This window comes from Poecilia mexicana, unplaced genomic scaffold (genome assembly GCF_051168715.1).
Source record: "Poecilia mexicana isolate PSO_F unplaced genomic scaffold, ASM5116871v1 scaffold_8, whole genome shotgun sequence".
Classification (NCBI taxonomy): domain Eukaryota; kingdom Metazoa; phylum Chordata; class Actinopteri; order Cyprinodontiformes; family Poeciliidae; genus Poecilia; species Poecilia mexicana.
The window spans coordinates 7970797-7988398 of record NW_028263377.1 but is presented as its reverse complement, the minus strand read 5'-3'; the positions used below and the strand labels follow the sequence as shown (position 1 = coordinate 7988398).

The 17602-nt window shown below is 41.4% G+C and overlaps 2 protein-coding genes across 2 annotated transcripts; both read left to right on the top strand.

Moving 5' to 3' along the window:
- The first annotated feature begins 28 nt into the window (after positions 1-28).
- ccdc134 (coiled-coil domain containing 134) lies at positions 29-11497 on the top strand. Its single transcript, XM_014983112.2, has 7 exons — positions 29-678; positions 6576-6708; positions 6787-6908; positions 8089-8173; positions 8341-8522; positions 9085-9156; positions 9886-11497. Exons 2-7 carry the CDS (start codon positions 6603-6605, stop codon positions 10009-10011), a joined length of 693 nt encoding a protein of 230 aa, XP_014838598.1. The 5' UTR covers positions 29-678; positions 6576-6602; the 3' UTR covers positions 10012-11497.
- Positions 11498-11535: 38 nt separating this feature from the next.
- Positions 11536-17175, top strand: LOC106915488 (uncharacterized). Its single transcript, XM_014983110.2, has 2 exons — positions 11536-11715; positions 14164-17175. Exons 1-2 carry the CDS (start codon positions 11706-11708, stop codon positions 15918-15920), a joined length of 1767 nt encoding a protein of 588 aa, XP_014838596.2. The 5' UTR covers positions 11536-11705; the 3' UTR covers positions 15921-17175.
- The last annotated feature ends 427 nt before the right edge of the window (positions 17176-17602 follow it).

The window sequence follows — 17602 nt, the reverse complement described above, 5'->3', positions numbered from 1 at the left end:
TTTTACATGTCGAAAAAAATAATAATTTAAAATCCCTGAAAAATTTAGCGAACTGTAATATGATAAAGCAGAACAAAGTTCGCCTACTTTAGCAACGCGGCAATACTTTCTACGTGTAACAGCCAGAACCCAACCCTGTTGTGCTACAGTTTTCCCAAACCGGTTTTATATTTACTTTAACTATCTCTGGATTTTTTTTTTGTTGGTCCCGTCTTTAAATATTTACCTCTTATTTTTGTATCTTTTATTTTATTTTACTTTTATTTTTATTTACTTGACTAATTGAGACATCAACATGGCATAAGGAAAGTACGAGTCTCTATCGGTGCGTCTGTGTAAACCCGCCGTGTGGAAACCGCCTCCTCCTCCTCCTCCGCGTTCAGCGCCCGCCCGCCAGCCCGGCCGCTGTCATTCGTCCAAGTCAAGCCAGCCGGTGCGATCGTGGCGCTGGTGGAGTGGAGCGTCGAGAGCCGCATGTAAATGAACCGCCTCCGCTCCTGTCACCTGAGGATCGAGTCGGGCGAACCGCATGTCCCGTCTTCCGCGGCGGCTCCCCGGACTCCTTTTTGACGCTTTGTGCGGGGGATCTGAAGAGATTAAACTGCGCTGCCGTGGAGCAAAACGCTGCCCGCTAATCGCTGCCTTTCCTCGGCGCTGGCTGTGCCTCGCTACAACACGGTGAGTGGACCTCGGGCTGCGTGGCTGTAACGTCCGGAGCCTGATCCCTTCTTCGTCTGCTTAGATAATGTTGCTTCGAAAAGCCGCTTAAATCCTTCATAAAGTCTTGTTTGAATATGTATCCCTGTAATCGCAGGGGTTTTTTGTTGTTGTTGTATTTTTGTTAAGATCGAAACTAATGAATATTTGCCCCTATAGTTGGGTCAGAAAGGGGGACCGTGTAATCAATTAAGCAATCTAATTAATGGTCCGCGTGACACTGTTTATTCAGACATCATCATTACGCATGTCCGTGGATTTGCATGATTGATGACAAGAGATGAGGCGTCTTGGCTGTGATGGAGAGAGAGAGAAAAAGATGAAGTGTCAGTCCTTGAACCTTATGCCTCCCTCAGCAGGCGTGCAGCCTGAGGGGGAGCAGCAGCATCTCCTCCTGCTGCACATCCAGCTGTCTGTCTGATGTGCGTCTTGCTTCTCCATTCACCTCAAGGGTCAGCGTGCCTCATGAGATAGATGCTGGAGCGTTCCCCCCCAGTCTCCGGTGATGTGGCAGAGTGCATCAGAGCGTAGCCGTGTGTTGGATATTGTTGCATGCGTTGTTTCCGCAGAGTAGAAGCGCATTTTTGCAGGCTGGTTATGCCTAATTGACAAAGCAGGACTCTTGAGTCTCCCACACACGAAACCCAAACTTGAGTCTCTCAGCCCCAGGAGGCTGTTGTTTGGCAGAGAAGGAAATCTGCAGCCAGGGAAGGAGATTTATGTGGGCTTACATGACTTTGGCGAGCTCTCTGCCATCTTTAGGCCTCCACATCGCCGGGACACCTTGCCAACTTCAGAGCAAATCTGAAACAAGCCCACCTGGATGCTTGAACATCAGGAAAACCCATCGAATCCTGGACTCCATACAGGAATGTGTTAGACAACCTGGATTGGACCCAGCGAACATCCGCCATGCTGTACAGTTTGCTTCTGTTTTAAACCCTGAAGAATGAAATGCGAATCACGCAGGACACATTTATGGAGCGAGAGGTGTAGAAACCAATCATCATTTTCAAGAGGCACAGTGTGTGATGTGTCACAACCTTTGTGATATTGGTCTGGGTAGATCCAATAACCCCCACCGATAGTTTTACAACATCCAAGTCATCAGGAAATCTATCATCCTGTGTAATTAGAGTTTCCTGCTAACAGCTAATGGCTGCGTTTATACTCGGTTTCTGTGCGGCCCGTGCCACATTAGAAATGATTGATCTGGTGTTAATGTCCTGCTTACACTACTTAGTCTCAGCACTTTGTTCTCGCACTGATAGGCTGGGAGCCGTTGGATGCACATTACCAGGATTTCTGCACAAATTCAAAGTATGTGAAGAAGAATGAAACTTGTTTTTATGTTTTCAAAGTCTGGTTTTGATATAAAATGGAAAATTACAAAAAGTTTGTTTTTCCAAACACTTCTCAAAGTGTAATAGAGAAATTTTTGAAATATTATAGAGTTTATAAACATATGATCCTTTACTTCCTGCTGTATTTTTTTCTAATAACCTAATCAAACCTTCATTATTAGAAAATTAACTGGAGATCTTTAATCAACCATGTTCTCCATATAGTTCAGTGATATAATGAACCAAATATAGTTCATTAGTTCATTATCTCACGATAATGAATGAACCAAACTGTTACCACTACATTTGCATCAAATGGTTCAATATATTACTCTAAATCAAGATGAAATATTGAAATTAATTATGACTAAATGACCTTGAGTCCTTGCTGCCTTAAGAAAATGACATGAAACTTTAATCACAACATGATAAGATTTAGAAATAAGCAAAGAGAGATTGTATTTTTGGAAAATCAATTCATCCGATTTATGCCACAGCAAAGTTATCTTTAACTCTTGTCTCAGTAAAAAACGGTAAACATGAGATATTGCAAATATGACATTTGATAGATTATGACCTAGTGAAAATATTATCATTATATAACTGTCTTCATGTTATCTTGAAATAATGAGAAATAATCACCATGAGAATGAAACCATTATGGTAACAAAAAGAAATCTCACATTTTTGTATCAAACTAATACAATAGTAAAATTATATTTGGAACCAAGATATTGGTTAAATTGAGGTAATATGATAAAAATGTAATGAATATAAAGCTAAAGACCTCGCTTTGAGAAAATGACCTAATTGAACTGTTAACACAACAAACGGTTTGTGATCTTAAGATAATGAAATTGATCAAACTTAAGAGATCCTGATCTCAATGTAATGGGATAAAAAAAAGTATCTCAAAAATGTCATAAAAATAAAATGCTTATTCTTAGAGTTTAAAATTCTTGATTGAAAACCAACCAATCCGCAAATTCTTACAAAGTTGGATCTCTTATGAGAGGCTGTAGGTTAGGAGGTGAAATATGTTTCAAGGTTTTCCACAGAAAACTTGCTAAGCCTGGTGGTTGGGGCGCTGAGACAGTCATTCATCCAGCAGCCCACCGTGTTTTGAGTTAAAAATATTTAAAGTTGTCAGGAAATTTGAAAATATCAATTGATAACTATGTGCTATTTAAATATTGGGAGATTAATATCTGAACACCAACTATAAAGTCTTAAAAAAAAAACTTAAATAAGCAATGCTAAGCCTGGTGGGGAACAAGTAAAGCCTGGTGGCCCGCCAGGCTTATAAAACCCTGATGTTTTGTATACAATGTGTTTTGTTTTTTTATCCTCATACTAAACCCTATCACTATAAAATAATGCAACATATGACATTAAACATTTTTATTTTTAATGGTCTGAAATTTTAGTAAAATGTTTGGAAGTTAATAATTGACGGTGTGCAGGAATCATGCAGGATTTCCTGACTGCCAGTAACCATGCTGGTTTTGGTCGGAGGGCGCCGTCCTCTGCTGTCGAGCTGAAATATTGAAGCCTCCTCTCAGCACTTTAGGTCATTTAGAGGAGCTTTTCTCAAAAAGCTTGGAGGCTGTCCAAATAATAGTCCCTAAATGAGCAATTGTCTTCACTCAGCTTTCTTCGGGAACTCTTGTTTCTGCTGACTGCGAAATAAAACCTTCTCCTGCTCTTTCATCTTCGGATGAGACACTCGAATGACCGCAGAGATTTCCGCGGAACGCAGAAACGGCTGCTAAAAGATGAAATTCTCACACTCATCTCTAGAAATGAAATCTCCAGACCTTCTTCAGAGTTGGAGCGTTTGAGCAGCTGCCAAGCAGCTGTCAGGATGTGTCAGGAGCCTCCTGTTTAACAGAAGGCAGCTTTAGGGGAGGAAATGATTACTGTTTGTCTGTGTTATCAGCTCTCCGAAGACGGAAAGTGTGACTTTTTCCTCATAGGACTCGAGTGAGACTCAAGGGGAATGGCAAAGTCTGAATTAACATTCACACCCCGAGACATTTGCTTACTTCCTCGTGCTTCAGATTGGAGAACAGGCACCCGAGCTTGTAGAGATTAACTCAGTTAGAGCAGAAATCAAGTCCCACTTGCTCATTATCTTCTTCCACTGATCCGTGTTGCTCTTGCTCTGCTCTCCGTGTCTTAGAGGAGGATGAAATATTCACCAGGAAAGCTGTTGTTTTCCCGGAGGAGCCCCCGTCTTTACCTCTCATGTCCCGGCCCGCCTCCCGTCCGCTCAACCTTTCCGAGCCCTCCCTCCGTCCTCGGAGATGGAGCCCTTGCTAAATTATGCATGCGTTATGTGAATTACATCCTGTAGTTTTTCATCAAGCATTGTTCAGTCCTCCTCCAGTTTTCTGCTAATGGTATCTAAAAATGGGCTTCGGGAGGTTTCCATTTATTAGTTTCTATTTTTAGCGCTCCTCCTCGTTTTTATCTGTCACTTTCATATGTTTTTCAAAAGCTCCAGAGGAGGAAAGGAAAATAGGAGTTGCAGACCAATGAAAGTGTTATATAGACCCCGTGTTGTCAGTGGGGCTTGAGCCGAGGAGGAGTCCGGTGCAGGGATTGTAAAAGTTCCTCTGGGGATTAAGCGAGTGCCAGACATCAGATGCGTCTTAAAAGGAGCATAAGGGGCCCCGTTTACGAACGCCGGCTACCCTCTGCTGCTCCATATTGACCAGATATCCCCTGTGTGTCTCTCCATTGCATGTTTTATAAGTATCAGAGGAGCCAGGGAGACGGCCGACTCCTTTGGGAAAAGGAATGAGATATCAGATCATCTTTCATTTCAGTGGCGTTCCCAGCATGTAAACCAATGTTTGGAGGGTCCAGAACATGAGAGATGATGAAATGAATGACCGATGGGTTGTGGTAGCCTGTTAATGTTTTACCTACCGAGACAACAGAGTTGATGTCCGTTCTTTTAGTTTTAGTTCTAGTTTAAAAAGAACAAAAAAGCTTAATATTTCCATTCTAATGCTTTTCCATGTCATCAACCTAAATCTAATCACATGTATATTAAAAAATCCACAGCAGATTCCAGATAGTCATCAATTTTTAAACAAAACCGAGGAACGTTGTGTGAAAAATGAATTGCGTCCTGTTTGTTTTCACTGGATTTAGAAGGGAAAGTTTATTGACGCACTTTTTCTTTTGGTCATCACAGATTTGTTGCCACCTCTGTAAGAAGCTCTTGCTGTTCTGGAACAGGTGGAAATACTAAAAGACATCAGCAAGTAATTTAAGGAAACAATTTTCAATCTGGCAAGAGTCACAAGGCCATTTCTAACCAACCCAAAGTCCTTCATGCTACAGCAACAACAGTCATTCACCAGTGGGAAACATTTTAGGCGGTCGCCAGCCTCCCGGCAGTGGATTTTCCAGCACATTCACACCCTGTTCAGACTGCAGAGCTCAGAGACACTGCAAAAGACCCTGGAGATGCAAAGGCCTTGAGAACTTTTCAGTTTTCAGTCTGAAAAAAGAATAAGGCTGAACATTTGTCCAATGTTCCTCATTTTTGACCAAAGCTTGGATAAAAAAAAACAATCTTATCCACCAACCTCCATAAAGGTCTGAAAATCAGCCGCTGTTTCTTTTTGCTCTACTGTGAGGCAAACCCGCCCACATCTTTATATGCGTGGTTAACAATTCTTACCCCACCGTCACCAACGTAGCGAATTTAGCTTTAGCTTCTTTTCAGATAAAAACAACAGGTATGCTCCAAAATCAGAATCGGCAGGTCAGGCTTTTCAAAGATTGGTGATCAGCCAGAAAACTCAAAAAACGCTGCTTGTTTGGATAATTTACCAGGACAAAAGCCTTTTTTTCTCTCAAAAGAATACGGCAGCGCAATTTCTTTTTGCAACTGAATTAGTTATAAGCAGAGGAGAGATGAAGCCAAAGTAGAGATGTTCAATGTTTCATGAAAAACAAAGTTTCCAAGCACAGTGGTGGAGGGGTGATGATTAATTAACTCCATATCAAAGTTGTCTGGAGATAAACGTGAGAACATCAAACCAGCAGTCAACGCTTTAATTAATTTCCTCATACAATTAACAAAACAACGTCGTACAGATGGCAGTTCCATAGTTTTTCCACACATTGCTTTTCTATTTTAGCTTGATCTGTGTTTGGTAAATAATGACGAGTGTAGTACACCTCAGTGTGTAAGAAAAGTGAGACTGAAGCCAGACTGAGTCTTTTTCCCGGCTGCCTCTGGTAACGGAGAGTTTTAAAGTTGCTACTTTAGACGAAGGAGCGAGAAAAGTCATTTCAGTTACAGAGGAAAAACATCCAAGGACGCGGCTCAGGCAGATTCCTGTCCTGTGGTTTGAACTGGATTCGCTGGTCATGTGACGTCAGGTGAGGCCTGCGTGCTAAAAGTACCGAAACGACCTCTGAAGTGAGAGATGCAGCCTCTTGAGGATCGTGGCTGTGTGGCTGTGTTGTTCAACAGCTCTTTCTCTTCCGCAGGAGTGCCTCTGCTGCCCCCTGGTGACCATGTGGAGCGTGAGCGCCGTGATCCTGGCCCTGGCCGTCGCTGTCGCCCTCGGCTCGGCAGACCCCGACACGCAGAGACCGCGACACGACTCCAACTTGGAGATCTGTATCCTTCTGATCGGTGTGCAGGGCAGGTGAGGGGGATCCGTGCTGCTTCTGATTCTCCCTGACCTCCTCCTGTCAGACAAGCGGCTGTTTGAGACGAAGAGGAAAGATCAGCTGAACGCCCTGAAGAACCTCGTGGAGCTGAACGACATCAACCAGCAGTACAAGATCATAGACATCATGCTCAAGGGGCTTTTCAAGGTGGGACGTCTTGTGTTTTCCTCCCGTGTCAGATGTTCAGAGTTCAGATGTCATGCGTTCTTGTTTTGTTTTTGTTTTTTTTGTTTTTTTTGTTTGGATAATACAAACACTTTCCACACAATGTTTTCATTTGAATGGTAGTCCAGAGTCCTTGCAGCTCGATTTCACTCCGGGAGCTTTGATTTACAAGTCTACTTCCTCCTCCTCCTCCTCCTCCTCCCAGCAGACAGTTATCTATGCATCCGCACAAGGACACCAGGCGCAGGCAACCTTCGGTGGCAGGAAAAACATTGTCAGCACTTTCACACCACTCCATGTTGGCGTGATGGAGTGCTTCGCTGATGCCAGTCAGTGGATAGAAAGTATCACGTAGAAATACAGATGGGGGAGAATTAGCATTAGATCAAAGCGGCACTGTGTGTGCAGAGCATCTGTGACGTGGAAATTATAGGAGACTCCAGTTTTATATTGTTTAAAACTCTGATAAGTCTGTCTTTAGCTCCTTTTGTACAACCACCTATTTTAGCAAATATGATCCGTAGGTCTTTTTTTTTTTACCAATAAATTGTTGCCCATTCTTTTTATTACAAAACATCTCGATCTCAGTGGGATTGAATAGAGAGCATCTCTGTTCAAGGATTTTCAATCCATCCCAATTGAATTTAGGTCTGAACTTTGACTGGGCCTTTCTAACAACTTAAAAGCTGCAGCTCTGACTAGGTTCAGGGTTGTTCTCCAGCTGGATGATGAACCCTTTCTCTCACCGACTCTGATAGGCTTCCCATTCACTGCTACACAAAAGCATGATGCTTCCACCACTTTCTTTTTACCATGTATTTGAGGTGTTGTGGTGACAGAGTTAATTGTTATTGCCGTTATTTAAAATAAATCATACGCTTATCGCAGCATTCGCCTTCATTGCTGCATGTTTTGGACATGTTGTTTTGCTTGGACTGCACGATTAGCAGTTATCCATTAGGTGCGCCGCACTTTTCAGATTTTAACTACCGGAATGTCTTGAAAATGATTCTCTTTTCATTCCCCTCAACGGTTGTACTCTACCTTGTGTTGAATTGTCACGTAAAATCCCAATGCAGTACGCTGAAGGTTGTGTAATGTTGATAAAACTGCAGAGTGTCTGAGTTGACTCTGATCTTAAGCTCTTCTCTTTAATCTGAAGGTGTTGGAGGACTCCAGACAAATCCTAGTGGCGGCTAACATGCAGCCCGATGACCCCTTCCCTCTGGATGATAAGATCAAAGAAGGTCTGACTTGCCTTTTTTTTTTTCTTTTTTTTTCTCGCCAAAGAAAAAAAACAAACTACTTCTGCCTTCTGCCTACGTTTTTATGCTGCGGCTTAACATCCCACGTTGTGTCAGCGTGTTTTCTTTCATGATGCGCGTGTAGAAACCTCGGTTTCTTCCTCTCACAGCTTACTCCCATGTGGTGGAGAACACGGCGTTTTTCGGCGACGTGGCGCTGCGCTTCCCACGCATCGTCCACCACTACTACGACCGCAACGCCGACTGGGGAGGGCTGCTGCGCTGGGGGCTGAATTTCTGCAACCAGACCGGAGTTTTCACAGGAGGAGCCCACCAGCATGTCCTCACACTCGTAAGACCACACACACACACACACACACACACACACACACACACACACACACACACGGCCCCTTCTGTCACAGACTGTATCTGTCAGTAGGACTCTTGTCAGAATCTGCTAACTTTCTGGAAACTTGTCCTTGTTTTTGCTTCGCTTTCATTTTAAATGCAATCTAGTTTACTTGTTAGATGTTTCCGGGGGGACATTTTGAAATGAAGCGCACCTTTTTGTCGCTAAAAAAAAATAAAAAACGGGATTAACTTTTGATTTGTTTCCATGATGTGCATAAGACTGGGCTTTGAAGCAGAGTCGAGCGCCGCTGATGAAACGGTGCCCCTCTGTTTTTATGTTAATTAAGTCAACTCTTTGAGGATTACCCAGCAATTTTAATAATCTACCGAGAGGATTACAGAGTAGATTAATTCGGTCAAAGTGGCACTTTGCTCCCTAAAAGTACGAGTTCAACGCCGCAGTGGCGCAACAGTAATCCCACATTTAGTCTCTTCAAAGGAAGAAGTGTTTCATCTCCCGATTCTCCTGCATCACCGCGTCTTTTCTGTTCATCTCTCAGATGTCACAGGAGCTGGGAATCACGGAGAAATCCCCAGATTTTATAAATCCATACCGCACAGAGAGAGACGACGTGAGTATGATGCAGATATTTTGCCCTACATTCATCTTTTTTTTGGTTTGCTCCCGATTCTGTGATAAACTAACATCTATTGTCAATATAAATATGTCTTTCCTTTTTATTACAACAATGTTTGTTTGTAGGGGTGTGCTTATTTATTTTTAAAATTATTTTTTATCTGTATTTTTGGCCTCCCAGATCATTTTATTCAGATGATGAATCTTGGTTGACCCTAAAAATTCTGCAACTTTTTGTAACTTTTTGATGATGTTCAGATTGGAAGCGGGACTGAATGAACTGCTTCATTCAGTCATTTGAAGCACTTACTAAAACATTTTATGTTGAGTTTAAGGAAGGAAAAAAAAAGAGCCAAATTATCAAAAAGTCAAATCAAAAACAGAGTAATCACGCTAGCATTAAGCTAGCGCTGCACCAGAGAGATTTTCATGAAAACATTGTCAGTAGGAGTAAAGAAATGTATATAAAAAATATTTAATTTTCAAAACTTTGACTGTTAGTTTCTTCTTTTTTTCCTAATTGGAACAATTTGTGTTCTTTTTTTTTTTTTGTTGCATTGAATTCTTGTGAAAATTGTTTTTGAAGCCATTAAAATTGTAACTTCATTACATGGATGAAATCAGTCTGACTCGATCCTCCTGTGACGATCTGTCTTTGCGCAACATTTCTTAAAAATAAAACACCTTTCACACCAACACGGACCCCCCGTCTCGTCCGCTCCAGGTTCTTCACACGGCCGAAGCTTTCCAGAAGATCCTGAGGGAGGAGGAGAAGAGGAGGAGGAAGGAGGAGAAGAGGAAAGAAATCCGGAAAGGCCCCCGCATCTCCCGCTCTCGCTCCGAGCTATAGCGTCACCCCTCGGCGGTGGCGAGGAGCCAGAGAACAGGATCTGGAGGAGCGAACACAGGGGTCCACATGGAGTGGCCCGACATGCAGACTGCGACGACGGTGAAGGGAACAACAGCTGCCGTCCATTGTACCATACAGAAGTGAAGGCGCTCCGACGGAAAGAACGGAGGAGCCGTCGCTGCGACACGATAACGCGTTTTTTCAGAGGTTAGTCAGGTTCTGATCGAGGCTCGACATCGGCGCCGATGTCTAATTGGAGAATCTAACTTTGTACTCCGGGAGGATTCTAGGAAAACAACGGAAAGTCAAACCTACAGAGGCGGACGGATTTATTGGCACGCCTGGTAAAGATGTGGAAATGCATCTTTTGGAAAAACCCTAATTCATGCTTAAACCTCCTTTGAGTGTTTGTCGCTGAAAATCCCAAACTCAGTTTCCAGTTAAAGTCCGAGCGTGCTTACACTTGTGATGTTAGAACCTAAAAAGGCTTTTTCTTGTTTACTCCCAAACAATTGAAAACAGTTAATTGAAATTGATCAATTTAAAAAAAATCAAAGTATAAGAAATTCTTTTTGCGTTCTTGTTTTAAAGAGATCGCTACAAGCATCAATATTTGTCCTCTACTGATTTTGTTAAAGAATTACAAACTAAATAATACAATTTAGCAACATTTTCTTAGTGCTGGACCACACTGCTGCGTTGAAAAATATACATTTAAAGCAATATACACGTCTTTACCAGGGGAGCCAACAGATTTTCCAGTTTCCTGCGCTGTATTGGGTTATACGGTAACTGAACTTTGGCATATTATTCATTTAAAAAGTTTACTTCAGAACTTTACAAACCCCTAATGTATTGTCTGGTCCAAATCTAATGTGTGTAAAATCCCATATGCTTTAAATATGTGTCATTATTTAAACATTTATAAATTTGACCTTGTTTAACCTTGGCCTGTTTTGTAGTGAGAGATGAGCTCAACTACTTTGTCATTTTGAGGGGTACGTTTTTTTTTGTTTGTTTTTTGGGGGTTGTTTTTTGTAAAAAATGAAAAATCTCCCTGTAATTGCTGCTTAAAGTTGTGGGGACGGCTCTTATTTTGTTTGCCTGGGGGAAAAAAAACCTTTATGATGTTTTTATTATTTTGAAGGGGATTGCCTCCATTTGCATTCTTTTTTTTTTACCTTGCATTTGTTTGTGGTTGAAAGATTATTAACATTTCTTTCTTTCTGTTTCATCAGAATATAAATTGTGGGTCTTCACCTTGTCTCTGTTCAACATGTTTCTTGTTATCTTACCTGAGAGTTGTCCATAATTTAATGCTTTATATCTATGAAACTGAAGATTGGTGTAATTTTTAAAGTAGTAGAGCGACTGTTATAAAAAGTTATATGTATATTCAGAGAAACGATATCATTGCTGCAAGACCAACAAGCCATTTTGTTAAGACATATGAAATAAAGTGATTCTGATATGTTCTGATGGAGAAGTCGACGGGCTTGTATTGTGTCAGATTTCAGAAATCAGCCAACAGAGGGCAGACAGCTAACGGCTTTCTGAAGCGAACAAAGTCCAAATGTTGGTGTTTCAGACTCGGGCTGACCTCTGACAGGATTCCCTTAAAGGTCTGAAGCCAAATAATAAACTACAGGAGGAAATAACACTGCTGTTAGCCTGGGAAATGTTTCCGCTGTAACATGGAGCGAGGTAAGATGATAGCCTTCTGTGTTAGCAACATGCTAACAGTAGCACGCAGATAATCTGATCCGGTGATAAATTATTCCTCTTTCGGTTAAACGTGATTAATGCTTTCTGATTCGTGACGTTGTGCTTTTTTTATTATTGTGTTAGCTAAATCTGCGCTGAAGGTTTTACATGACGCTTCTCTGCATTTCTGTGCAGAAAGTTCCTGAAGCGCCAGGAACATGTCACTGTTTACAAACAACACTGCTAAAACTGAAGTAGAAGCTGATTTTCGCCATGTTTACCAGGCCATCGACATCGTAGCGAGATGAACATGTTTACAAATCCAGGGCCGGTATTGCTACGTCTTAATCAGGTTAGAAACTTCTAAATTTAATCCAGGCCCGGCCCGAGTTGGAAGCAAACTTTGCGCCTGAAAAAGTTGCACGGATACCAGAGAAATCCTTCCAGCATTGAATGTTACTTAACTAGAGCAATAAATCAAGGCTAATTTAGTAAACCAGCTTGTTTCTATAGTGTAAGATATTTTCAGACACCCTTCACTCAGTAAAAAGGATTTATAACTGCCTATTTTAAGAGTAAAAACATTGCATGCAATAGTATGCATTAATAAGGACAGTGGATGCCATCTTAGCACTAACCTACAGCCTTCCCTATCTCCAGTCTTACTGGAGATAGGGAAGGCTATCTCCAGTAAGATGCTGTTTGGTGCTGTTACTTGGTTTTACAGCACCAAGTAAAATGAAGTTCCTGGATTAGCTGCTCTCCAAAACAAAACACTAGTAAACCAACGCTTAAATTAATGTTATTAATTTAATAGTAATGATTAAATTATTATGATTAATTTTAATAATTAAAATATGCAAAAAAAATGTAATATTAATTTAATCATTGGTTTATTATCAAGAAACTACATTTCTTGATTCAGAATGCAAAAATTAAAGAAAAATTAACAATAAATCTGTCAGTTGAGGTTGGATCTTATGCCTGACAGACATAAGTATAAGATTTACTACCAACGCTATTACGACTATAAGATTATTAAATTCATGTTTTTGTTACTGATGATCAAATCTTAAAGCTCATCACAATCTGACAAAAAACAATAGATACACTAAATGGGTCTACCTAATCAAAATGACAATATGAAGTAATAAGTTATTAAAGAAAAGGTAGTAAGTAATAAATGTGACCTGACTCAGCTTTTCAACAGTGTGCTGACTTTCCATCTTATGTTTTTATAAAGCTTTTACTCTGCTGATGCCATTCATAGCCAATTAATAGATTATTTTAAAAACCATCATCTGAGGGGAAATAAAATCAGCAATTAAGATATTTATTTCCAGCCTTTAAGCTGTGACCAGTCATTAATTATTTGTATTTGGATCAATGGCACCATCACCCCACTACGTGAGAAAACACTCAATGCAAAGCAACTTTGAAAACATTTTAAACCGTCTTCAGTGGTTTAAGTGGCCGGCATGTATAACAGGGTGTTAATTTAACATTATAGATGTGAAACTTGTTAAAATTTGTTTATTTATACTTTAAATTCAATTTGGTTAGTCAAAAAAATATTTTCTCCTGAAAATAACTTATATTTGCTGTGTTGGTTATGTTATGTTGCTCTGAACAGTTGGTGGTTACCATAGCAACCAGTAACAGCTTTTTCTCTTGCTCTCTGGTTTGTATTTAGTTCAGCTCTGTATTTTAGATATATTTGATTATATTCAGGGTTTCATATTTTATACACGTTTTTTACTATTATAATGTTGTGCTTTTTAACTGTTTGTAATTTTACAGCTCTTAACATCTGTCAACTGTTCAATGGGAGCTATTGCTCTGTAGTTATAGGGTTATTAATTTTTTTATTAATGTTTAGGTTCTCAAGCTGCTGGACTAATGTTAATCACCAACTTGATTTTTTTCTCTTTTTAGGTATGTTTTAATTTTAGATAAAGTATAGTTTCAGGTACCAAATGTGTGATAGTCTTTGGATGTTATATGTGTGATTTTACATATTTTTCCAGAATATACATAGAGTATAAACAGAGCAACAACACTGCTGTAATATGTTCATTCTTACTGTTATCTGCTGAAGTCTTGCTCTCTCTCACTGCCTTGCAGCCAGAATGAACCACAGACATGTTTTTGCATATCAGTACAGTGTTCATTCAGTAACAGTCTTCACACTGAAGAGTGTGGTTGTTATCATGACTTAGTGTCTTGTATGTTCAGTGATCAAAAAAACAAAGGCTTTTTGAGTTTCCGTTAACCGGTTGAGGCTAATCAAACTGAAAATAGGCTAATTCTCATCACCAGCTAAAATCTTTAAGGTTGAGAGATGGAGATGTATTCTTCATTGCTGTCCAAATTCTACCTAAAGCAGTTGTTGTTAAATGAGTAATGTTAATCAATAGTAATGTAGTGAAATTACCCTTCCTGTTACAGTATTCCCACCTGACAACGACAACAGAGAGACTGGTGAAATGGAGGAGGACGTTGAAGGTACCTGGGGAGAAGAGCTCCGACTAGTCCTTGTAGGAAAGACCGGGTCCGGAAAAAGTGCGTCTGGAAACACTATCCTGGGCCGCAGGCAGTTCCTGTCGCAGGCCAGTGCCAGCTCCATCACCCAGTTCTGCGAGCTGGGCGTTGCTTCAATGGCAGAAGAAGAGGACGCAGACCAGGAAGGCAGCGCTGTCCTGCAGAGGAGGAAGAGGAAGATAACGGTGGTTGATATGCCAGGGTTTGGTGACACTCACCAGAGTGTGGAGCAGACCCACGCAGAGATAGCCAAATGTGTGTCTCTGTCAGCTCCCGGTCCTCACGCGTTCCTCCTCGTGGTCCCAGTCGGACGCTACACAGACGATGAGAACCAGGCGGTGTGCCAGTTGGGTGACATATTTGGAGCCGACGCAGTCTCCAACCACACTGTAGTTCTGTTTACTAGGGGGGACGATCTGGACGGGGTTGGGATCGAAAAGTACCTCCGAGAGACGGCACCTGATGGACTTAAAGCTTTGATTGAGAGGTGTGGGGGTAGATACCATGTACTCAACAACAGAGAGCCAAATAACTCGGAACAGGTTAGAGAGCTGGTGAGGAAGGTGGATGAAATGGTGAAGCAGAACAACGGAGGGTTTTATACCAATGCAGTGTTTCTAGAGACAGAGGCTGCCATCACAGAGGAGCAGAACAGGATGTTGAGGGAGCGAGGGCAAGCAGAGGGGGAAGAGGAATCGCAGGGATCGAACAGTAGCAAAGTCGCAAAACGAAGGAAGTCTGAGTTGGAGTCAGATGGAGGTGATAAGGATTTTAGTGTTGAGAGATGGACGGAGGAAAGCAGGAACAACCCCTTCCGACTCCTCAGAGACCGGGTCAGAGGCAGGCATCAGGGAGTGGGCAGGGTGGGCAGGAGGAGACAGGCTATCCATTCATCCTTGAGCCGCCTGAGGAGGGAAGCCGCTCTGTCTGCTAAAGTGCTGGACAGGGTGAAGATCCTGGTGGCTGCCGGGGCGACAGGCATGGCAGTGGGGGCCATGTTTGGCGCAGCTGCACCTCTGGCGGCAGCAGCGGGGGCCTCTCTCGTAGGGAACTCCGTTGGTTTTGCCGCGGGACAGTTGGCAGGGATGTCTGTAGCTGGAGGTACCAGTGTTGGGAAAGCGGTTGGGGCCATAGTGGCGGCTGCCTCTGGAAAAACAGCAGTGGCTCTTGGGGCGGCGACAGGAGGGGTCTTGGGCGGCTCAGTGGGAATTGTCGCTGGCGGCGAGGCCACGAGTTCCCAGGAGGGCGTTTTAGACGCCCTGGGCCAGGTGAGCGTGATGGGAGCCTCTGCTGTGGGAGTGGCAGCTGGAGTGGGGTGTGCCATGGGAGCTGGAGCCGTTTTGGGTGCAGCTGTGGAGGGAGTGGCGGCCCTCGGCGGAGCAGAAACGGCGGTGGCCTCTGCAGGAGGCTCAGCTGCAGGAGCTCTTCAGTGCTCCACAGCCGTGTGTGAGGTAGTGGGCCCTGCGTCGGGCCACTGGGTTACTGTGGCAGCAACTACTCGGATCTTAAACGCAGTGGCTGAGATCGGGAAAGCGGCAGCAGGTATTGCTCTGGCTGGTGGTTTGGTAGTGAAGGTGGTGAAGGAGAAAGTGAGATCTGGTACCAGCACTGAAGAGGCCAGTTATTCAGAGAGAAAGTCGTATGAAGTCTACTGGAACAAATAAACTGGGGCTTAATCTAGAGTGCAATGCTTGTAAATTAGATCATCTTCATGTGACTGGCCATTGTGATGCAGTGGGATATAGTGTAGCCTTATATTTCATACGGATGAAAAAATCCAACATTTCATTGTAAAGATAAAAAAAGGAAAACAGAAAATCTCGACTGCGGTCCTGAAATCCACTTCCCTGTTTTACACACCATTTATCTTAATCAGATGTTAAAAAGCTGTGCCTCTGCTCCTTCCATTGGAACCAAACACAGTTACATTATTTTTATTAGTAGTAGTAAAGGTGACATCACACCTGCTGTTGTATATGATGAAATAATTACACAGTTGGTGGAATAAACCAGCTTTCGCAACCTATATTAGCAAATAGCGCTGCTAGCAATAAAAATAGAATACATACTTTTCTTAACTCTGAGGTATCCAAAAGGCTTCCACCATTGCTAAATCCAGCATTGTTGATAATACAGGGAAATTTAAACCTAAAAAAAAAGAAAATTTGATTTGCAGGTAATGGCCTGCTCTCCTGTAAGACGTGTTGTAAAAAGTACAATTTTTACTTAAACCTTTTTTTTGACAGAATTTTGAACATGTTACTAATGCTGAAAATATTTAACTTTAATTTTTCTTTAGTCTGAAACAACTTACACACCGAGGAGTGGGATTTATACTGAAACCAAAAGCGCTTGAGTACAGTGGCTTTATTTTAAAAAAAATTTTTTTAAAAAAGTCACAAATTGAGTTGGTGCATTTCTACCTTTGACAGTGCTGGAAGAAAAAAAAAGTAATCTTATTTACTGATGTTTTCAGTAGTGTGTGGCTTGAAATGAAACAGAAGCACTGAATTTTCATAAGCATTTGAATAGTTTTTACTTCTAGAAAGCAGTGGATGTTCATGTGTGAGAAGAAGCTGATTTCAACTGGTACTCATTTCACTGTTGTAATAAAGTGTTCATTTTCAAATACCACAGATGTTAGTTTTCATATTGTGTGTGTTGATTGTGTTCTTGTTTGGTTAGATAATTTCAATAATAATCTTTTTATTCAACTTTCTTGTGCTTGTTTCTGGTTGAGAGTTCCTGTCATACTAATAGTATAAAACTGTAAGTATTTTTATTATTTTAAAATTCAGTAAATGATTTTGAGTGCGTCAATAATTTTCTTTTTCTGCTTTGTGTACAGTTTTATGTGGCAAAGGAAAATGATGCATGGAGTTCAAAAGTCTTTTTAAAATAAAAATCTGAAAAGCATAACGTGCATTTCTTTACTGCTACCACATCAACTTTTCAACCAGCTTTGCACATTCAGACCGAATTTTGTTTTATATCTTTGCTCTTTCAGTTTGGGTGAAGAGCACTTCTTAACATCAGTTACTACAGGTTGCCAATTGGATTTAGTCTGGATTTAACAGGGCCATTTCGACACTTTAAAATGCTCGCATCTAAACCACTTTCATTGTAACTTTGGCGGGATGTTTTTGGTTACTGTTCTGCTGGAAGCTGAGACTTCGTTTCAGTGTCAAATTAATTTTTTACAGCAATTTTTGGATTTAATTGTTGCAATCTCCATTTCAAGGGGAGTTAAATACACGAGGGCTCTATGCTGGCACTCACACAGGTTTGTATCATGATTTTTTTTACTGACTTTATATAGATAGTTAATTTGTAAACAGGATGTGGA